The 23,833-nt window shown below is 39.5% G+C and overlaps 1 protein-coding gene across 11 annotated transcripts in view; it reads left to right on the forward strand.

The window, feature by feature from the left end:
* The window catches only part of TUT4 (terminal uridylyl transferase 4), a 125,140-nt gene that overhangs the window by 19,678 nt on the left and 81,629 nt on the right, over positions 1-23,833 (forward strand). For 10 of the 11 annotated variants that reach the window (XR_010410940.1, XM_045897693.3, XM_045897689.3 and 7 more), the window contains exon 2: positions 15,357-16,205. Coding sequence is in view for 10 of the 11 variants with exons in the window: in XM_045897693.3 (XP_045753649.1) it covers positions 15,449-16,205 (757 nt within the window). In the remaining variant the exon portion in view is untranslated. Of the gene's footprint in view, positions 1-7,465; positions 10,688-15,356; positions 16,206-23,833 lie in introns of those variants that run through there. The other variant, XM_054512862.2, reaches the window with a different exon arrangement.

Raw genomic sequence — 23,833 nt, forward strand, 5'->3', positions numbered from 1 at the left:
CAGTTTAATATTACCACCAACAGTGCATAGGGATTTTTTTTTCTCCACATCCTTGCCAGTACTTGTTATTTCTTGTCTTTTTGATAATAGCCATTCTGACAGGTGTGAGGTGATATCTCATTGTAGTTTAGATTTACATTTTCCTGATGATTAGTGTTGTTGATCACCTTTTCATGTCCTGTTGGCCATCTGTATGGTTTCTTTGGAAAATGTCTGTTCATGTTCTCTGCCCATTTTAAAATCTGATTGTGTTTTATTAACCTATTGAGTTCTGTGAGTTCTTCATATATTTTGAGTATTAGCCCCTTGTCAGATATGTGATTTGCATCTATTTTCTCCTATTTTGTAGGTTGCCTTTTTACTTTGCTATGCAGAAACTTTTTAATTTTTTAAAAAAGACTTACCTATTTATTTTAGAGAGAGTGTGTGCATGGGTGTTAGGGGGTGGGGGAGAGAATCTCAAGCAGACTCCCTGCTGAGTGTGGAGCCCAACCTGGGGCTCGATCTCACAACCCTGAGATCATGACTCGAGCTGCACTTAACTGACTGAGCCACCCAGGAGCACCAGAAGCTTTTTATTTTAATTTTTTTAAAGATTCTATTTATTTAAGAGAGAGTGAGCAAGAGAGAGAAAGAGAGAGAACACGAGCAGGGAGAGGGGCAGAGGGAGAAGCAGACTCCCCGCTGAGCAGGGAGCCCAACGTGGGGCTCGATCCCAGGACCCTGAGATCATGACCTGAGCTGAAGGCAGATGCTTAACTGACTGAGCCACCCAGGCGTCCCCCCAGAAGCTTTTTTTTTTTTTTTTTAAAGATTTTATTTATTTGACAGAGAGAGACACAGCGAGAGAGGGAACACAAGCAAGGGGAGTGGGAGAGGGAGAAGCAGGCTTCCCGCGGAGCAGGGAGCCCGATGCGGGGCTCGATCCCAGGACCCTGGGATCATGACCTGAGCCGAAGGCAGACGCTTAACGACTGAGCCACCCAGGCACCCCTCCCCCAGAAGCTTTTTAATTTTTTTTTTTTAAGATTTTTATTTATTTATTTATTCATGAGAGACACAGAGAGAGAGGCAGAGGGAGAAGCAGGCTCCCAAGGAGCAGAGAGCCCGATGCGGGACTCGATCCCAGGACCCTGGGATCATGACCTGAGCCGAAGGCAGACGCTTAACCATCTGAGCCACCCAGGCGCCCAGAAGCTTTTTAATTTGATAGTTTTCCTTGTTTATTTTTGCTTTTGTTGCCTTTACTTTTGGTGTCAAATCTGAAAAATCATTGCCAAGAAAGATGTCAAGGAAGAAATTTTAAATTTTCATGATCCAGTATTTTTGGGTGCCTGGGTGGCTCAGTTGGTTGAGCGACTGCCTTCGGCTCAGGTCATGATCCTGGAGTATTGGGATCGAGTCCCATGTCAGGCTCCCTGCTCAGCAGGAGTCTGGTTCTCCATCTGACCCTACCCCCTCTTGGGCTCTCTCTCACTCTCTCTCAAATAAATAAATAAATTTTTTTTGATGATCCAGTATTTTTGGTTGTTGTGTGCTTTTTCTTTTTTTTAAGGCTTACTTATTTTTTTTTTTTTTTTTCATTTTTTTATTCTTATGTTAATCCCCATACATTACAACATTAGTTTTAGATGAAGTGTTCCATGATTCATTGTTTGTGCATAACACCCAGTGCTCCATGCAGAATGTGCCCTCCTCAATACCCACCACCAGGCTAACCCATCCTCCCACCCTAAGGCTTACTTATTTTTAAGTAATCTCTGTGGGGCTCAAACTCATGACCCTCTGAGATCATGAGTAACATGTTCCACTGACTGAGCCAGCCAGGTGCCCCTGTTGTCTGTTTTTGATATTATACTTAAGCTGTTGCCAGATGCAAGGTTGTGAAGACTTACTAGTTTTTATAGTATGTGTGTGTGTGTGTGTGTGTGTGTGTATGTAAGTTAAAATATAAGGTAGGGTGCTTGGCAGACTCAGTGGGGCATGTGACTCTTGATCTTGTAGTTGCGAGTTCAGCCCCACATGGGGTGTAGAGGTTACTTAAAAATAAAATCTTTAAAAAAATAAAATATAAGGTATAGTTTTAGTGTAATTTTAAAATTTACATCTTTGGAACTTTTTAAAAAAGATTTTATTTATTTTATTATTTAAAAAAAATTTTTTTTTTTTTAAGATTTATTTATTTTGACAGAGAGAGACAGCGAGAGAGAGAACACAAGCAGGGAGAGTGGGAGAGGGAGAAGCAGGCTTCCCGCCAAGCAGGAAGCCCGATGCGGGGCTCGATCCCAGGACCCTGGGATCATGACCTGAGCCAAAGGCAGACGCTTAACGACTGAGCCACCCAGGCACCCCTATTTATTTATTTTAGAGTGACAGTGTGAGAAGGTGCATAAGGAGGGGGAGGGACAATGGAAAGGGAGAGGGAGGACTCCGCTCTGAGGACAGAGCCTCATGTGGCCAGATCCCAATACCCCAGCCCAAACCATGAGTTGGACACTTAACTGACTGTGCTACCCAGGTGCCCCCATTGTTTATTTCTGAAAATTTAAGTATATATATTTTTGTTTGTTTGGTTTTTTTTTAAGATTTTATTTCTGAGTAATCTCTACCCCCAGCGTGGGGCTTGAACCCAGAACCCCGGGATCAAGAGTTGCAGACTTTACTGACAGAACCAGTCAGGTGCCCCATTTTCTTTTTTCTTACACAGAATTACTTACTACATATTGCTGTGTGTATTACTTTTTTAATTTAACAGTAAATAGGTCCTCACTGTCACTCCATAACAGAATAGAGACTTCCTCATTCTGTTTTATGGCTGTATAGTAACATATTTTATGATTTTATGATAGTTTTCCCTACCAATGTGGTATTGATGGTCATTAGAGATTTTTTCCAGTCTTTTGCTTTACAGTTAGTGCCTTTTTATTTTTAAGATTTTATTTATTAGGGAGAGAGAGAGGGAGGGCACAAGGGGGTAAAAGGAGAGGGAGAACCAGATTTCCCACTGAGAAGGGAGCCCAGTGCTTGATCCCAGGACCTTGAGATCATGACCTGAGCCAAAGGCAGATGCTTAACTGACTGAGCCACCCAGGCGCCCCCCAATTAGTGCTTTAATAAATTATATAATATACTAATTATAAGTCTTTATCTGATTTGATCTGTTTTGATTAAATATTTATAACTGGTGTAAGGCCAGGGTCCAACTTAATTCCTTTGAATGTAGGTATCTGGTTTTTCCTAGCACCATTTGTGGAAAAAACTGTCCTTTCCCCATTGAATACTTTTAGCATCATTATCAGATCAATTTACCACATATGTGAGGGCTTATTTCTGGACTCTCTGTTTTATTCTAATAATCTATGTCTTTTCTATGCCAGTATGATACTGTTTTGATTACTGTAGCTTTGTAGTAATTTTTGAAATCAGGAAGTGTGAGTCCTCCAACTTTTTTCTTCCTTTTCTAGATTCTTTTGGCTCTTCAGAGTTTCTTGAAATTCCATATGAATTTTAGGATGAGTTTTTCTATTTCTGCAAAGAATACCCCTAGGATTTTGATAGTGATTGCATTGAATCTATAGATTACTTTGGGTAGTATTGGCATTTTAACAATATTGTTAATTAAGTTATTGGTGATAAGTGAAGGAAATGAATGGTTGAGTACACAGTGGGCTGCACATCATGAATTCTGCCTAGTCTCCAGTTTTTGGCAGCTCTGGGGGAAAAAGCCTAAGCCATTCTTGGGATTTTCGAGCTTAATAACAGTAAGCAAGGGGTGGAGTGCTTAATCCTTTTAAGTGAATGATGAACATTGTAAGAGGTGTGTCTTCCAGTTTTCTATCCCTTGGGGCTCTAAGAGGAGCTTAAATAGTTCTGATTTCTGGCCTCAGTTACCTGAGGGCAGTGATTAGAAGCTGAAAGCAGGATGCAAGGAAGGGGTAGGCAGGGAAAATAGACTGGAAGGAATCCATGAATTTGGGATCTTGTACCATTTGTTTAACTCTAATCTCAGTATTATTTTGTAGTTTTCTGTGTAGAATTTTTTTTGCTTCCTTAGTTAAATGTATTCTTAAGTATTCTTTTTGATGCTAAAGTATGTAGAATATTTTTTGCTTCCTTAGTTAAATGTATTCTTAAGTATTCTTTTTGATGCTAAAGTAAATGGAATTATTTTCTTAATTTCATAGACCTGATCTTTGTGTTGATTCTGTATTCTGCAATTTACTGAATTAGTTTTTTAGTTCTGTTTTTGGTGCCTTTTTTTTTTGGGTGCACTTTAAAGGTTTTCTTACTTAAAAGATCATGTCATCTGAAAAAGATAATTTCATTTCTTCCTTTCCCATTTGGCTGCCTTTTTTCCTTTTACTTGCCTAATTGCTCTAGCAGTAATTTACAACAGTACTATGTCAAATAGAAGTGGAAAAAGCAGACATCCTTGTCTTATTCCTGATTGTAGGGGAACAGTTAGCTGTGTCTTTGTTTTGTAAGATGACTTTTATCATGTTGAGGAAGTTCCTTGCTATTACAAGTTTATTGAATGTTTTTTTCAAGAAAGGCTGCTGGATTTTTTCAAATGCTTTTTGTTGCATCAGTCAAGCCGATTATATTTTCCTTTTCCTTCAGTCTGTTAATATGGTGTTTACAGTGGTTTTTGTATGTTGAACCACCCTGGCATTCTAGAGGTAAATCTCACTTGGTCATGGTGTATAATATGCTGCTTGTGTTACAGGATTTCTTTTCCTTTAGTGCCTGTGGTTCTTGGTCATGCTGCTTTGAATAATAAAAAGGTAGATCAGACGAAGAGTGGTGGGCAGCAAAGCAAAGTTTATTGTGATAGTACAAAGCTCCTAAAGAGGGAGGGGACGCAAGAGGGTTGCCACTGGAGTTTCTAAGTCTAGCGTTTTTTTGTTGTTGTTCTTTTTTTTAAATATTTTATTTATTTATTTGACAGAGACAGCGAGAGAGAGAACATAAGCACGGGGAGTGGGAGAGGGAGAAGCAGGCTTCCTGCGGAGCAGGGAGCCTGATGTGGGGCTCGATCCCAGGACCCCGGGATCATGACCTGAGCCAAAGGCAGACGCTTAACAACTGAGCCACCCAGGCACTCCAGTCTAGCAGTTTTTATGGGCTTGTTGGTGGGCTCTTTTAATCTGATTAACTCTCTGTGCTCCTGTCACCCTATCAGGTTTTTATCATATACCTATCATGTGGGAAAGGGTGGAGGCTCCTTTCAGGGTGGTGTTTAAGGGTGGTTTCCTCCTTGGGTGGGGGCCCCTTGTGTCTGCCTGCCTTTCTTCCAGCTATCCTTCTTTACTTTGTTTGCTAATATTTTGTTGATGATTGTTTGACTGTATGTTCATATATTAGGGTAATGCTGGCCTCAGAGAATGAGTTAGGAAATGCCCCCTCCTTTTCAAGTGTGTTTGGGAAGAGTTTGAGAAGGATTGGTGTTAATTCTTTAAATATTGAATAGACTTCACCAGTATAGTCTTGTGGTTGTGGGCTTTTTGTTGTTGTTGGGAGGTTTTTGATTACTGATTTAATCTACTTATTTGTTGTAAGTGTATTTGGATTTTTTATTTGTTCTTGACTCTGTTTTGATAGTTTGTACAACTTGACCATTCTATCTGGGTTATCCAATTTGTTGGTAAACAGTTGTTTATTGTATTCTTTTATAATTTTTTTTTAATTTAAAGAATCTTTTCTAAAGATTTATTTGAGAGAGAGAGAGAGCATGAGCGGGGGGGAGAGGCAGAGGGAGAGGGAGGAGCAGACTCCATGCTGAGCCAGGGGCTCGATGCAGGGCTTGATCCTAGGACTCTGGGATCATGACCCAAGCCTAAGGTACACGCTTAACCAGCTGAGCCACCCAGGCGCCCTATAATCCTTATTTTTAAAAATTATGGGAAACATCCCTCTTCTATCCGTTTTTAGAAAATGTGGTAAAATGTACATTGTTTTCATTTGTCTCAAAGTATTTTCTAATTTCCCTTGTGATTTCTTCTTTGACCCATTGGTTGATTTGAGTGCATTGTTTAAGTTTTACATATTTGTGAAATTTCCAGTTTTTGTATTGATTTGATTTCTAATTTCATTCTGTTGTGATAAGAAAAGATACTTTGTATGATTTCAGTCTTTTTAAGTTTATTAAGACTTGTCTTGTGGCCTTGCAAAATGGTCTGTTCTGGAGAATGTTCCATGTGCAGTAGAGAAGAATATGTATTCTGTTGATGTTGGGTAGAGGCTTCTGAGTATGTTAGGTCTAATTGGTATTAGGGTTGTTGAAGTGTTCTATTTTCTTTTTTTTTTCTTAATTTTTTTTTAAAGTTTTTTTTTTTTTTTTTAATTCATTTGAGACACAGAGATAAAGCATGAGAAGGGGGAGAGGCAGAGCGAGAGGGAGAAGCAGGCTCCCCGCTGAGCAGGGAGCCTGATATGGGCTCGATCTCAGGACCCTGGGATCATGACCCGAGCTGAAGGCAGATGCTTAACCATCTGAGGCACCCAGGCGCCCCAAAGTCGTCTACTTTCTTTCTTTTTTTTTTTTTTTTTAAAGATTTTATTTATTTATTTGAGAGAGAGAGAGCACATGAGAGGGGGGAGGGTCAGAGGGAGAAGCAGACTCCCCGCTGAGCAGGGAGCCCGATGCGGGACTCGATCCTGGGACTCCAGGATCATGACCTGAGCCGAAGGCAGTCGCTTAACCAACTCAGCCACCCAGGTGCCCAGTTGTCTACTTTCTTAATGATTTTCTGTCTGGTTGTTCTATCCATTATTGAAAGTAGGGTATTGAAGTCTCCAATTATTATTTTTTAAGATTTTATTTATTTGAGAGAGCAAGAGCACAAGCAGGGAGAGGAGCAGAGGCAGAGGGACAAGTAGGCTCCCCACTGAGCAGGGAGTCCAATGTGGGGCTCGATCCCTGGACCTTGAGATCATGACCTGAGCTGAAGGCAGATGCTTAACCAGCTGAGCCACCCAGGCACCCCTGGATTGATCTCCTTATCAATATATAATGTCTTCTTTGTTTCTTGTAATCTCTTTTGTCTTAAAATGTATTTTGTCTAACAATTATATGACCACCCAGCTCTCTTTGTAGTGCTTTTTGCATGGAATACCTTTTTCCATCCTTGTACTTTTTTTTTTTTTCTTGCCAGGGAGGGAGTGGGGCAGAGGGAGTGGGGAGAGAGAGAATCTTAAGCAGGCTTCATGTCCAGTGTGGAGCCTATGCCAGGCTCAATCTCATGACCCTGAGATCATGACCTGGGCCAAAATCAAGAGTTGGAGGCTCAACTGCCTGAGCTGCCCGGTCACCCCTGATTTCCATGGTTTCTGATGGGAAATCATCTGTTAATCTTTTTTTTTTTTTTTAAAGATTTTATTTATTTATTTGACAGAGACACAGCGAGAGAGGGAACACAAGCAGGGGGAGTGGGAGAGGGAGAAGCAGGCTTCCGGCAGAGCAGGGAGCCCGATGCGGGGCTCGATCCCAGGATCCTGGGATCATGACCTGAGCCGAAGGCAGACGCTTAATGACTGAGCCACCCAGGCGCCCCAATCATCTGTTAATCTTATTGTGAATACTTTGTGCATGAGAAGTTGCTTCTTTCTTGCTGATTTCAAAATTCTCTCTTTGGTTTTCAAAATTGAATAATAATGGGTCTTGATTGGCGTGGATTTCTTTGAGTTTATTCTGCTTGGAGTTATTGGACTTTTTGGATGTGTATAATTGTGTCTTTCATCTGATTTGGCACATTTTTGGCTATTATTTCTTCAAATATTTTTCTCCTTTTTTCTCTTACTCTTTCCTATGCGTATGTTAGTGTGCTTGATAGAGAAGAAAACAAGTAAGAAATTCAGGAAACTACAAGGAGCAGAAAAAAATTTAAGAAAAACTATTAGTCTTCAGATGTAAGAGATGATAGTAATGAGACCAGAACAGAGTTTTGTAAGAAGTAATAATCAGGGAGTTAAAGTGTTTTTAGAAATGAAAGTATGTACTTCCTGTGCTCCTCTCCTCCAAATGTAGAAGAGTTGGAAGATAAAGGTGAGGAAATCACTCAGGAAAGAAAATAAAGGTGGAAAATGGAGAAAAATGGTAAGATAAGTGGAGAATCAATGTAGGATGCATAAAGTCCAATTAATAGGAACTAGAAAAAAAGAGAAAATGAAAAGGAGGAAATGATAGAAGACATAATACAAGAAAAAATTTTTAGGAGTGGGGGGGACTTGAGTTAGAGATTAAAAGAGCAAACTGAATACCAAGAAAAATGAATGAAGAAATATCTGCTCCAGGGCTTATCATTTAGAAGTTACAGAACACTGAGGGGAGCCTGGGTGGTTCATTGGTTAACTTTCTGACTCTTGATTTCAGCTCAGGTCATGATCTTAGGGTTGTGAGATCAAGCCCTGTGTCGGGCTTTGTGCTCAGTGGGGAGTCTGCTTGAGATCCTCTCTCCCTCCCCCTCTGCCCTCCCCTGCTTGCATGTGTGCTTTCTCTCTCTCAGATAAATAAATGAATCTTAAAAAAAAAAAAAAAAAATTACAGAACACTGAAAAAAAAAAAAAAAAAAAAAAGAACACTGAGACAAAGAGAATATCCTGAAAGTTTCCATAAGGAAGAAAGCAGTTCAGTAAAAAAGATGGAAAATAAGAATGGCATGATTTTCTCAGTATTAACATTACAAACTAGAAGTCATTGAAACAATACCTGTTGCATTTTGAGTGAATGATTTCTAACCTAGAAGTTTAAACCTAATTAAACAACATATGAAGATAGAAAAGACATTTAAGACATATAAAGTCTTACAAGATTTACTTCTTTTTGGGACTTAAGGGACCCAATAATTAGCACTGTTTCCCTTCCTGAATCCTGAACAAATTCTGAAAGATGAAAGAAGCATATGGAGATCAGATTATCATTTTTTTTTAAAGATTTTATTTATTTATTTGAGAGAGAGAGAGGGTGACCACGCGCATGCGAGAGCACGAGCCGGAGAAGAAGGAGAGGGAGAAACAGACTCCCTGCTGAGCAGGGAGCCTGGTGTGGGGCTTGATCCCAGAACCCTGGGATCATGACCCTAGCTGAAGGCAGATGCTTAGCCTCCTGAGCCACCCAAGCACCCCCAGATTATCATTTTTATTATGGATAAAATTCACTTTGGAGAATGGATTTTTTATTTTCAAGTTGTTTATTAATACTCAGTGCCAGAATTAGACTTACTCAGGCATAGGCACAACTGCAGACCCTGTGTGGGACTTACACCTGTAAATGTTAGAGTACGAATGGGAAAGTGGAATTCTCTTCCTTATGAACAGCTAGCTGTGAAGAGGGATGAGAGAGAGATACTTAGTTTTACCTACATCATTTTCACAAACTCACTGATGAAATATGTTAGTCCATGTCTTTGGGAAAAGAATGAATGAGGGGAGTGGAAAAAAGTCCAGAGTGTTATGATAATGGATGCCTGTCTACACAGAATGAAATGCAGAAATTGGGCATAATTATTTTTTTTTTACTACCTTTCATATTTCCTTTCTTAGGTACTGGAGGATGTACTCCACCCAAAAAAGAGGGAGTAAATTGTGGAAGAGGAAGACAGAAGTCAGCATGAGGGTGGATAAGAATTGGTAGGATGATAGTGAAAGGAAGTTTCAGGGTGACAGCTGTGGTAAAAGACTAGTAGTGACCAGCAAGTGCTAGACAGGGGATGTTCAAGGAGAGAACAACAAAAACAAACATATAGACTATGTGATGGGTGTTTGAACATATTCACAGATTTATGGTTCTGTCAATGAATTATCAATAGGTATGTAAAAAAATCTTAAGAAAAATGAGGTAATGATTAATTCCAGGTAAAATTGAAAAGTATACCAAAAAAAATGTGATTATTATATATATATATTAAGTCAAAAGGCTGGGCTACCATGACACAGAAATCCATTAGTACAGTGCCTTAAAAAATAGAATTTTATCTTTCTTTCATATAACAATTGCTAGGTGAGTGGTCACCTGATCCAGATGAGTAGTTCTGTGTGGTCACTCAGGGGCCCAAGTTCCATTGATGATGTTGTCCAGCCAAAAGTATGGCCAAGTGTTAACAGCATTGACTTTACCTGGGCTTATTAGATATGCAGAATGTCAGTCCTCCAAATTAGAATCAGAATCTGCATTTTGGAACTAGCTGATTCTGATGCACAGAAACTTGAGACTCAGTGATCTGGATTAGAACATAATTGTTGGCTCTGTGCCTGAAGATGGATGATTGAGAATTTTATACAGTGATACGAGGAGAGCATGGAGGAGGTAACAACTTGATCTTAAGGACACACCTAACAGTAAGGAAGGTTGGGAAAGACAATCTAGCTATGTGTGTGGGAAAAGGAGAAAATAAATTTTGAGGGGCATTTAGAAAGTTTTATAGTATATATTTGGCTCAGCCATGAATAATACTGTTACCTCTTAGTGAAATCATCTTCGGAAGATGTAGGTGGGATAGGAACATATGTGTGTGTATAATTCTGTTTGTCTCTAGGGGGAATGTTTGAGACAGCCAAATTCTTATCTTCCATAGTAGGAAGTCTGTGGATACTATCTAAAGTTAAAACAAATTAAGATCAGTATCAGCTTAAGCATGTAATTTAGAAATACGGAGATAAATCTCAGAAGAAACCACTAAAAGAGTTGAAAGTAAGTTGCTTCTGAGGAGGAAGATGGGTAGTTGGTGGACAAATACTGTTTTGCCTTGTAGTACTGTTGACTTTTTGAACTCTGTATATGTATTTGTTTTATGGAAAGCAAATTGGAAAAAAAAGTTTCTATAGTCCAAATAGGAAATAAATACATAAAAAGTATTAAGTACTGCGTACCTGGGTGGCTCAGTTGGTGAAGCATCTGACTCTTAATTTTGGCTCAGGTCATGATCTCAGGGTCATGAGATCAAGCCCCATGTGGGGCTCCTCACTCAGCACGGAGTCTGCTTGTCCCTCTCCATCTGCTCCTCCCCCTGCTCCTGCTTGCTCTCTCTCTAAAATAAATAAATAAATAAAACCTTTAAAAAACGTATTAAGTACTGAGTGCTATGAGAAAGGTAAGACTAAAGTTCATAGAAAGAGGCATATTTATCTGAGCCCAGCTTAGGTGGTAGGAGCCTTGGGGATAGATTAGGGAAGGCTTTCTGAAAGAGAGATATATCCTATTTACACTGTAAATAATATAAGTCATGATGCAATGAAAATGTTTTGGATTTATTTTGTTTTTAAAATGTGAACAATTAAAAGTAATTTAAGTGTTCATTAATCCACGCAATAGGTTTATTGAGTGCCTACTTTAAACTGGGCACTGTTGTAGGCACTGAAGATATAATCGTAAACAAAATCAGAAATTATTTCTTATCTCTCTCTTTTTTTTTTAATTTGAGAGAGAGAGAGTGAAAGAGCACAAGCAGGGTGAGGGGGCAGAGAGAGAAGTAGACACCCCCTGAACGGGGAGCCGGATGTGGAGCTCGATCCCGGAACTCTGGGATCATGACCTGAGCGGAAGGCAGATACTTAACTGACTGAGCCGCCCCGGGGCCCCGATTTCTTATCTCTTAAGGCAGATGCTTAACTAACTGAGCCACGCAGGTGCCCCTAATTTTTTTTTAAAGCCGTACAAACTTCTGATGGCTTTCTGTAATCATGCCTTAAAATAGTTTCCCTGTCTGTCCTGTGAAACGGTTACTTGAGAAGTAATTACTGCTATGATTAGTTTTTCTACTATTATGCAACAGTTATTTCTGGTAAACTTTCTTACCTAGTGTTATCCATACAACTCTTAAGTCTAAGGCTCTAGAATTTGTAGCCCAATCTGTCAATTGAGTAATGGATAATTATAGAAAAGCATCAAAAACTCTTGAAACAATTCAAGGGTGCCTGGGTGGCTCAGTCGGTTAAGCATCTGCCTTCTGCCTTTGGCTCAGGTCATGATCCCAGGGTCCTGGGTTGGAGCCCTGAGTTGGGCTCCCTCCTCAGTGGGGAACCTACTTCTCCCTCTCCCTCTGGCTCTCCCCCTGCTTGTGCTTGCTCACTCCCTCAAATAAATAAATAAAATCTTAAAAAAAAAAAAAAGAAAATTCCAGTTTCTGCTAAAGGCTTCAGTTTTCATCAGGAAAAGAAGGATGTGAAGCCATCTGTCTGGAGTGGATATTCTTTTAATTGCTAATTACATTTTGAATGTCTGCTAAGTACCTAGCATTGTGGTAGTAAGGCATGCAAAATAGGGAAGTGCTGGATATTTGCAGGAGAAACAAAAAACAGGGAACAAAGTCTGATACCTGACAGTTTGTGGCAATTAAGCAAACTTCTGATAGCTCTGTGGTTTCTCATGATCTCACAAGTGTTCTGCTGCTGTTGCTTTGCTTAACTGCAACTTAAATGCACACAAAGACCCAGGTAGCCTGAAATTACCTGCTACTATATACCTGCACATAGTAGCTAATGTAGAGCATTGTGTAATATTATGCAGAGTTCCTAGAAATCCCCGCCTGTTCCCTGGAACCCCACATGAGTATTTGATGCCCAAATTATAACCACCCATAAAAATCAGAGCCTCACATCTACCCAGTGCTACTTAGATCCCCTTTCTGAGTGTGCCCGCACTCCTCCTTCCTTGGAGTATGTTCTTTGACTTTGCAGTGAAGCTTCCTCAGTTATACTTCATTCTGACTTGTCCTTGAATTCTTTCTCACAGCAAAGTCAAGAACCTGGCTCCTGCTGTTAGTTGAGGTCTCAGGGCCTGAGAACTCCCTGTCTCTAGTAATCAGTAGTCATTGTAAGGATTCAAGGAAGGAAGACGTGATTAGAACTAGAAGTAGGAAGTGGACTGATGTCTTAATATAAAAATGAAATGGGATATATTCTAAATACTATTTTCTATATTTCAAACAACTTTTTAAAGAAATTCGTTACAAATTCTTTTTATTTTCTTGATAATAATTGCTTATATAAGGTTAGAATCTCATTTAATTCTCATTTACTACATTCTAAAAATGTAACCAGGAACTAGAACATAGGTCCAACATTTTTATTTGGCTCAACCAATTTTGCTATGAGTGCACTGGGAAGCAGTGAACCTTACTCAAAACCTTACCTTCTCAGAACTTATTTCTAGGAATTACAAGTTTTTTGGGAAAAATTTGTACTGTCGATAGCTTAGAAATAGCAATTTTGCCATATAAATTACCACACTTTTTTTTTTTTTTTGGTGGCCTCCATGCCCAGTGTGGGGCTTGAACGTATGACCCTGAGATCAAGAGTCACATGCTCTACAGACTGAGCCAGCTAGGTGCCCCACCACACTGGTTTTTTTTTTTTGAATCTTTTTTTTTTTTAAAGCAATAGGACATCTGTTACTTTTTTTTTTTTTTTTTTAAGATTTTATTTATTTGACTGAGAGAGAGTATAAGCAGGGGGAGTGGCAGGGAGAGAGAAGCATGCTCCCGCTGGGCAGAGAGTCCAACATGGGGCTTGATCCCAGGACCCTGGGATCATGACCTGAGCCAAAGGCAGACATTTAACCCACTAAGCCGCCCAGGTGCCCCTGGAGTTTTTTTGAGTGGAGGAATAGTGTATCTAAGAAGTTTTATAAACAGAATTGTGGACCAGCATGGCTCAATCAAGAGTTTGTTGTTTTATGGCTTTTGTTAGTAAGATAGCATCTACAAAATTATTAGAGTCATCATCATAGGATAGCATTAGAAAATTGGGGCGCCTGGGTGGCTCAGTCAGTTAAGCATCTGCCTTCGGCTCAGGGTCCTGGGATCGAGCCTCGCATTCGGCTCCCTGCTCCGCGGGAAGCCTGCTTCTCCCTCTCCCACTCCCTCTGCTTGTGTTCCCTCTCTTGCTGTCTGTCTCTGTCAAATAAATAAATAAAATCTTAAAAAAAAATTTTAAAAATATTTTGGTTATTGGATAAGGTAAAACTGGTCTTTTAGAAATAGGATCCAGGGGCACCTGGGTGGCTCAGTCAGTTAAGTATCTGCCTTTGGCTCAGGTCATGATCCTAGGATCCTGGGATCGAGTCCGCATCAGGCTCTCTGCTCAGCAGGGAGCAGCCTCTTCCCCCTCTCCCTCTACCTGCCGCTCTGCTTACTTGTGCTCTCTCTATCTCTGTCAAATCAATCAATCAATCAATCAATCAATCTTAAAAAAAATAGGATCCACTTTTTAAAAGATTTTTTATTTATTTATTTTGAGAGAGAGAGAGCAAGAGAGATCACAGAGGGAGAGGGAGAAGCAGACTCCCCACTTAGCAGGGAGCCCAACGTGGGGCTTGATCCCAGGACCCTGAGATCATGACCTGAGCCGAAGGCAGATGCTTAACTAACTGAGCCACTCTGGCGTCCCATAGGATCCATTTTTATTTTTAAAATTAGGAATGTGCAGCAGTTTCTACAAAAGTTTAGACATAGGCATATATTTGGCAACTGTTTTGACAGTTATGTGAAACACCTTATAAAGAATACTGAAAGCAGAATGTATAAATTAAATGAATTAAAATATCCAAAAATGAGGAGCAAAAACATTCTTTTATAGCTATAAGTGGTAGAGCTTTTTAGTAGAAAATAACGTTAGTCATAAAAGATACTAATGGTGAAAATATAGGGTGGTTTGGCTTAAATTTTTTGTTTGTTTTGGCTTAAATTTTAATTATAATTAAAAAATTACTTTATAAAATAATTTAGAGGGGCACCTGGGTGGCTCAGTCGTTATGCGTCTGCCTTCAGCTCAGGTCATGATCCCAGTGTCCTGGGATCGAGCCCCGCATAGGGTTCCCTCTCTCACTCTCTCTCTCTGTCAAATAAATAAATAAAATCTTTAAAAAAAATACTTAGAAAGAAGAGCCTAATCAGTTCCTTTTTTTTAATAAGAGAGAATATCAGTCTTATTAAGTAATCCCTATACCCCATGTAAGACCCTGAGATCAAGAGTTGCATGCTGAGCCAACTAGGTGCCCCTAGATTGGAATGCCTGTGTTTTCTTTGTTCCATTTCCTTTTATATTAATTGTGGTACATCAGTTGCGAGTTTTATTTCCCTTTTAGTTGAAATTCTTATTTAGTAATGTAGAACAAATTTTACTTTTAAAATTCTGTTTTGCCATATTGCCATAATTACATTAGAACCTTCTTTATGACCATTTGGCTGTTACTTACGAAGTGGGTTTTAATTCCTCATATGGTTAACAGAGTTTTTTAAGGTTTTACAATTTCTTCAGTTTTGAGACAAATTTGAAAGTTTTTGAAAGTCTCACCAATTTTTGAAAAATGGCTTTTGCATTTTAAATAACACATTTTGGTTTTTTTTTTTTCAACCCAATAGTTTGTTTGCCTAATCTGGACTTGAAGCAATTCAGCTACTGGGAATCTGCCATTTAACAATATCACAATTGGAAAGAAGCAGGTTTTCAAATAATGGAAGACTCTAAGACCTCTAAAAATGAAAATCATGAACCAAAGAAGAATGCTTGGGCTCTTTCTGAAGAAAGCAAAGCAGTTAAAGTTATATCTAATCAGACTTTGAAAGCTAGAAATGATAAATCCATAAAAGAAATTGGGACCAGCTCTCCAAATAAGAATAGTAGTAAAAAAAATAAGCAAAATGATATTTGTATAGAAAAAACAGAAGTTAAATCATGTAGAATAAATGCTGCCAACATAGCAAGCCCTAGAGATTTGGGATTAGTCCTTCGAGATCAAAGTCACTGCAAAACAAAAAAATCACCTAATTCACCGGTGAAAGCAGAAAAGGTACCAGTTTCACAAGCAAAAGCAGAAAAATCACCAAAGTCCCCTAATTCACCAGTGAAAACAGAAAAGACACCCAGCTCACAGGCGACAGCAACAGAAAAGGCACTTAGTTCACAGAGGAAAATGGAAAAAGGACCCAGTTCTCAGATGAAATCAGAAAAGGTCCCTGGTTCACCAGCAGAACCAGAGAAGGCTCCCAGTTTACTGTTGAAGGAAAACATGCGACGGACAGAATTACAACATATTGGAAAAACAATTCCAAGCTCTTTTACGACTCTGGACAAAGTGAATATTGATGTAGAGGGAGGAAAATCTGCTTTGGAAAACTCACCAGGATCTCAGAAGCGACAAGCATGTACAGATAATACTGTTGATTCTGATGATAGTGCTTCAGGAATTGAAGACATATCGGATGATTTGAGTAAGTACAAATTAGATTATCCCACAGGTCACATTTTTGGAGAGATTTTCCTATATTAATATACTTTAGATTATCCTTAGTTTGATTTTAACTACTTTAATTACAAAAAGGACATTAATAATACAGCTTTTTAAGCTAAAAAAGAACCTTTACATTTATTATGGTAGATAAAAAGCCTGTGCAAATAGAAATTAGTGGCTCCTGTAGTCTGTACATGCATGTGTATGTACACACACACTTTTTTTTTTTTTAAGATTTTTTATTTATTTATTTGACAGAGAGAGACACAGCGAGAGAGGGAACACAAGCAGGGGGAGTGGGAGAAGCAGGCTTCCTACTGAGCAGGGAGCCCAATGCGGGGCTGGATCCCAGGATGCTGGGATCATGACCTGAGCCTAAGGCAGACACTTAACGACTGAGCCACCCAGGTGCCCCCACACTTACACACTTTTTCAGTGGTCCTGGTAATATGTGGCTCATTCATTCAACAAACATATGTACTGAGTTCCTTTTATATGCCAAGCATATGTTTACAATGGAAAAACAAAAAATACAACACCAAATCTCAAGGATGCTTCTACTTAGATGAGGGTGATACACATAAATAAAATGGTAATTTAGTTCAGTGCAAAAACTTAGAGTTGAAAGAGTGCATGATTTAATTGAGGGATTTAGTCTTTGGATTGAGAAAATGCAGGACATAAAAGTGAAAATAAGAGTATGACTGAGATTAAGTATGACTGGAACAGAATTGGGGGCGAAAGTGGCAAATGATCCAGCTGAAAATGCACACAATAATTGGAGAATGAAGGACCTTTTAAGATGTGATAGAAGTTTGCACTTTATGATGAGTATTTTGAGAAGCCATTGAAGAGTTTGAAGCAAGGTAGTGCTATGATCAGATATATTTATACATGTTTTTAATCGTTTGGACTGTAGCGCAGCAAATTCCTTACAGGAAGCAGAGATTGGTTAGGACACTTGCAATTTACTTGAGAATTCTGGTGTAAAATTCATTTTCTTTTGGTATTTTGATCTTAGCTTTAATTGCTTATAAATGTTGTCTATGTCTTTTGAGTACTTTTAATCTTGGTTTTGTTTAACTTAATGGATTTTTTTTGGCTTTTTTCTCATGTTTCAGCTGGGTAAATAAAACCTTGATATATGAATAACAAAAAAAACCCTATTTCTAAGTCATTATATATTACACTTTGAGAAACTCTGGTAAAGAGTTTAAATATAGTTTCTTTTATTTCTGATGATACACAATTGATAGTATATTGACAGACCATTTTTTTTAAACTTTAATACACATATCTTTATGTGTATAAGAAAAATACCAACTTCATAATTTTAAAAATATAGTTTAGGAGAAGGCCAAAAAAAGTAAGTCAATTTAAAGATAGTATCAAAAAAATAACACTGCTGATAGTGTTCAGATAAGACAAATCTGAACATGATAGTATGTGAATGATTGAAGTTGGGAAATCGCATAAGATCACTTACAAGGGTTTGAATGCTTGAGTTAGTGAAATATCTGATTAAGGATTATTATTACTTTTCCCAAAGATTTTATTTATTTATTTGAGAAAGAGAGAGAGGGGAGGAGAGGGAGAAGCAGACTCCCCATTGAGCAGGGAGCCTGATGTGGGGCTCAATCCCAGGACTCCCAGATCATGACCTGAGCTGAAGGTACATGCTTAATTGACTGAGCCACGCAGGTGCCTCCAAGGATTTTTTTTTTAAAGATTTTATTTATTTATTTGACAGAGAGCACAAGTAGGCAGAGAGGCAGGCAGAGGGAGAGGGAGAAGCAGACTCCCCGCTGAGCAGGGAGCCCGACGCGGGGCTCGATCCCAGGACTCCAGGATCATGACCTGAGCAGAAGACAGCCGCTTAACCGACTGAGCCACCCAGGCGCCCCAAGGATTATTTTTTTAAAAAGGGAAAGTAAATGAAGTGACAGTGATATGATTGACAGTGTGGGCTCTAGAGTAGAATTGCATAGGTTTTGAATCCCATCTTCCCCACTTAGTAAGTCTGTAATCTTGGATAAGCTACTTATACTTTATTTTTTAAATTTATATAATATGAATAGATGTACTGATATACATAATGAATGGATAGAGATAATGTATCTAGATACACATCAGGTAAGCTGCTTATCCTTTAGAACATGTTTCAGTTTCCTCATTTTTTTTTTTTTAAGATTTATTTATTTAAAGAGAGAGAGAGAGCACGCATGAGCAGGAGAAGGAGAGGGAGAGAAAATCTCAAGCAGACTCCCTGCTGAGCACAGAGCCCGACTCGGGGCTATCTCTCACAACCCTGAGGTCATGATCTGAGCTGAAACCAGTAGTCAGATGCTTAACTGACTGTGCCACCCAGGCAGCCAATCAGTTTCTTTATTTTTTTAAAAAAAGTTAAGGGGCACTTGGGTGGCTCAGTCGTTAAGCGTCTGCCTTCGGCTCAGGTCATGGTTCCAGGGTCCTGGGATCGAGCCCCGCATCGGGCTCCCTGCTCAGTGGGAAGCCTGCTTCTCCCTCTCCCACTCCCCCTGCTTGTGTTCCCTCTTTCGCTGTGTCTCTCTCTCTGTCAAATAAATAAATAAAATCTTAAAAAAAATAAAAATAAAAAAAAGTTAAGATGCTGCTGCCTATTTTATGAAGGTTAAGTGAAGTACTCTAATGGAGTGTTTCATGTAGTACCTGACATGGTAGGCATGTGGTGGCAATGAATGAGTATCCTTTATTATTATTATTTCTCTAATTAAATGCAGTTTTGTTATTTGTTAATATGGAGAACAAGTTGAACTAATTTAAAGAAGCTAGTAGACCAAGTAGAGGTCCTTTTGGGAGACTTGGTTTAACAAATTCAGAAGAATGATTTATAGTACAGCAGTTGTTTTTCATTAAAGAATTCAGTATGTGTAATATTTGCCTCGAAGTCATGTTCATACATAATTGTTTAGTGCTTTTTTCCTCATATGAAAAGGTCCAAATTATATTTAAATTAATGATTTCTCATTAGAGTGCCCCTTTATAAATTAAATAGAATAAAACTTTGATATATAAATCATTGCCTATTTGGACTTAAAAGGCTTTATAGAATTTTGACTAATATCAGGCCCACCTGAAGTTAGTGGCTTAATCTTCCTTTTTTTTTTTTTAAAGATTTTATTTATTTATTTGAGAGAGAGAGCATGAGAGGGGGGAGAGTCAGAGGGAGAAGCAGACTCCCTGCTGAGCAGGGAGACCAATGCAGGGCTCGATCCAGGGACTCCAGGATCATGACCTGAGCCGAAGGCAGTCGCTTAACCAACTGAGCCGCCCAAGCGCCCATTAATCTTACTTCATTAGGCCCAACTTTAGCTTCCAGTTAGCACTTCTAGCTTTTCCTTTTGCCATTCATCCAATAAATATTTTTATGGGTTTCTGCTATGTGTCAGGTACTAATTTAGTTGCTAGGAATTTAGCAATGAACAAAAGAGACGACATTGCTTAAAGGAGCTAATATTCTAGTAGGAGGAGAGGGACAGCATATATAGTAAATAATGAAAGTATGTCATAAGTTAGATGGTAATAAATCTTATGAGAAAAAATAGGAAAGATTGTAGGGAATGATGCTACTGTGTCTGATGGTGGTGTTTCAAATTTAAATTGTCACTGAGAAAGTAACATTAGAGAAATACTTGAAGGAAAATGGTAAGAGAGGGAGCGTGATGAATATTTGAGGGGTGAGTGTTTTAGATCTGGGCTTCTCAAACTTTTTTTTCCCCCCAAACTTTAATATGTATATGAATTATCTGGGAATTGTATTAAAATGCAGATTCTTGGGTTCCTTTCCCAGAAATTTTTTATTTTGAAAGTCTAGAATGGGACCTGAGATAATGGATTTCTAACAAGCTCCTGAGTAAGATTGATGTTGCTGGTTAGGATCATGCTTTTGAGCAGCATAACCTGTCTTATCTCTTTACTTTCACTTACATAACTTTTCATTGTATTTTCAACATAACAGCCAGAATGATCCTGTTAAAATTATTCAGATCATGTTACTACTCTTCAAAATGTTTCTGTAGTTTCCCATACATTAGAGTGACAGTGTCCTTGCAGTGAACAGTAAGGCCCTATGTGATCTGTGCCACTCTCTCACTTCACTTTCATTCATCTGCTTCTTACTTTCTCCCTCTCTGCTCCAAGTGCATGGTTCCCTTGCATTTCCTCAGATATGGAGGATGGCCTTCACATTTGCTTTTTCCTCTGCCTGGAACATTCTTCCCCAGGATGTCCATATGGCTTGCTCTCTTACCTTCCACCTTCTCAGCGAGGGTTTTGCTGGGTCCCTTATCTAAAATTTACAGTCCTTCTCTTTTTACTAGTTTAATTTTTCTCCATACTCTTTATCACTGTCATACTTTTAATTTTTCTTACTTACCTTTTAAAAATTATTATTATTTTTTATTTATTTATTTTATTTATTTTTTTAAAAGATTTTTTATTTATTTATTTGTGAGAGAGAGAATGAGAGAGAGCACATGAGAGGGGGGAGGGTCAGAGGGAGAAGCAGACTCCCCACCGAGCAGGGAGCCCGATGTGCGGGACTCGATCCAGGGACTCTGGGATCATGACCCGAGCCGAAGGCAGTCGCTTAACCAACTGAGCCACCCAGGCGCCCTATTATTATTTTTTAAAAGATTATTAGAGCGAGCACATGCACACACACAAGTGTGAAGGGCAAAGGGAGAGAGATTTTCTTTCTTTTTCTTTTTTTTTTTTTTAAAGATTTATTTATTTGACAGAGAGACAGCTAGAGAGGGAACACAAGCAGGGCGGGGGGGCAGGAGAGGGAGAAGCAGGCTCCTGGCTGAGCAGGGAGCCTGATGCGGGGCTTGATCCCAGGACCCTGGGATCATGACCTGAGCCGAAGGCAGATGTTTAACGACTGAGCCACCTAGACGCCCTGGGAGAGAGAATTTCAAGCAGATTCTGCACTGAGTGGGGAGCCCAACACGGGGCACTATTTCACAACCTTGAGATCACGACCTGAGCCCAGACCAAGAGTCAGTTTGCCAAGTGACTGTGCCACCTAGGCACCCCTATTATTATTATTATTTTAAGTATGCTCCACACCCAGTGTGGGCCCAGTGTGGGACTTGAACTCAGATCCTGAAATCAAGACTGAGCTGAGATCAGGATGCTCAAGCAACTGAGCCACTCAAGTGCCCCTACCTTTTTATATAATAGTTTTATTGAGATACAATTCACATGCCAAAATTTCTCATTTAAAAACATACAGTTTAGGGGCACCTGGGTAGCTTAGTTGGTTAAACAACCAACTCTTGATTTCAGCTCAAGTCATCATGTCATCAAGTCATCAAGTCATCATGTCTTGACATCAAGCCCCACATTGGGTTTGTTCAGCACGGAGTCTGCTTAAGATTCTCTCCCTCTCCCTATGCATACCACTCCCTGCCCCCTATCCCTGCTTGCATGTGTACACTCTCTTAAAAAAAAAAAAAAAAAAGAAAGAAACAGGTTAGTGATTTTTAGTACTATATTCAGAAAGTTGTGTAGATATTGTCATTGTCTAATTCCTGAAAATTTTCATCACCTGCAAAAGAAACTGTACCCATTAAAAGTCACTACTCATGGGGCACCTGTGTGGCTTGGTTGAGGCTCTGACTCTTGATTTTGGCTCAGGTTGTGATCAGCCCTGCATTGGATTCCATGTTGGGTGTGGAACCTGCTTAAGATTCTCTCTCTCCCCCTCTCTCTCTTGCCCTTACCCCTTAAAAAAAGAAGTCACTAATCTGTTTTCTGTCTCTATAGATTTGCCTATTTTACATAAAGGGAATCATATAATATGTGGCCTTTTTTGTTTGGCTTTTTTCACATAGCACAATGGGGTTTTGTTGGTTTGATTTTTTTTTTTTTTTAATTGAGAGAGAGAGAGTGCGTGCAAGCAGGGGCAGGGGAGAGGGAGAGAGTCCCGAGCAGACTTGGTACTGAGCTCAGAGCCCAAAGCAGGGCCCAGTCCCACAACCCTGAGATCATGACCTGACCCAAAACCAAGAGTCAGATGTCCAACCAACTGAGCCACCCAGGCACCCCCCGCCTCCTTTATTTTAGATAGGGTGAGGGAGAGAGAGAGGGACAGAGGGAGAGAATCTTAAGCAGGCTCCACGTCCAGCTCAGAGCCTGATGTGGGGCTTGATCTCATGACCCTGAGGTCATGACCTGAGCCAAAATCAAAAGTTGCTTAACCAACTGAGCCATGCAGGCACCTCAGGACAATGTTTTCAAGATTCATCCATGTTGAAGCATATATCAGTACCTTATTCCTTTTTATTGCTAAATTCCATTGTATGGATATACCACATTTTATTTATCCTTTTATCAGTTGAGAGATGTTTGAATTGTTTCCATCTTTTGTTTATTATGAATAATGCTGCTGTGAACATTTATTTAAACGTTTTTATGTGGATGTATGTTTTCACTTGTCCTTGATATATGTGTAGGAGTGGAATTGCTGAATCATATAGGAACTACTATCTTAACCATTTTAAAGTATATAATTTGGGGCGCCTAGGTGGCTCAGTCGGTTAAGTGTCTGCCTTTGGCTCAGGTCATGATCTCAGGGTTCTGGGATTGAGCCTTGCATCAGGCTCCCTGCTCAGCGGGGAGTCTGCTTCTCCCTCTCCCTCTGCCCCTCCCCCTGCTTATGCTCTCTCTTTCTCTCTCAAATAAGTAAAATCTTTAAAAAAAAGTATATAATTCAATGGCATTAAGTACATTTGTTGTGTTACACAACCACACCACTATTTAATTGCAGAACTTTTTCATCACACAAAAGGAAACCCTGTACCCATTAAGATTCACTCCCCTTGGGGCACCTGGGTGGTTCATTTGGTTAAGGGTCTGACTCTTGATCTCAACTCAGGTCTTGGGGAAAAAAAAGATTCACTCCCATTCTCCCTCCCTCTGTCATCGTCTGAAAACCACTAATATGCATTCTTTTTCTATATATTTGCCTATTCTGGGTATCTCATAGAAATGGAATCATATAATATGTGATCTTTTTGTGTCTGGCTTCCTTCATTAAGCATCATGTTTCCAAGGTTCATTCATGTTATAGTATATATCCATCAGTACTTCTTTCATTTTAAGGCTGATGCTGTAGACTGAATTGTATCCCCTTAAAATATCTATGCTGAAGCCTTAACTCCCAGTGTGATTGCATTTGGAGATGAGCTTTTAGGAGGTAATTAAGATTAAATGAGGTCCTAAGGGGGGTCCTAATCCAATAGGATTGAAGCCTTATAAGAAGAGGGAGAGGGGCGCCTGGGTGGCTCAGTTGGTTAAGCGACTGCTTCGGCTCAGGTCATGATCCTGGAGTCCCAGGATCGAGTCCCGCATCGGGCTCCCTGCTCGGCAGGGAGTCTGCTTCTCCCTCTGACCCTCCTCCCTCTCATGCTCTCTGTCTCTCATTCTCTCTCTCTCAAATAAATAAATAAAATCTTAAAAAAAAAAAAAAAAAAAAAAAAAGAAGAGGGAGAGATCTGTCTCTCTCTGTATGCACTAACCAAGGAATGGCCTCAGAAAGACACAGCAAGCTGCAATCCAGAGACA

This window comes from Mirounga angustirostris, unplaced genomic scaffold, assembly GCF_029215605.1.
Source record: "Mirounga angustirostris isolate CCGP_5_RB_7025 unplaced genomic scaffold, mMirAng1.0.hap1 SCAF_4, whole genome shotgun sequence".
NCBI lineage: Eukaryota > Metazoa > Chordata > Mammalia > Carnivora > Phocidae > Mirounga > Mirounga angustirostris.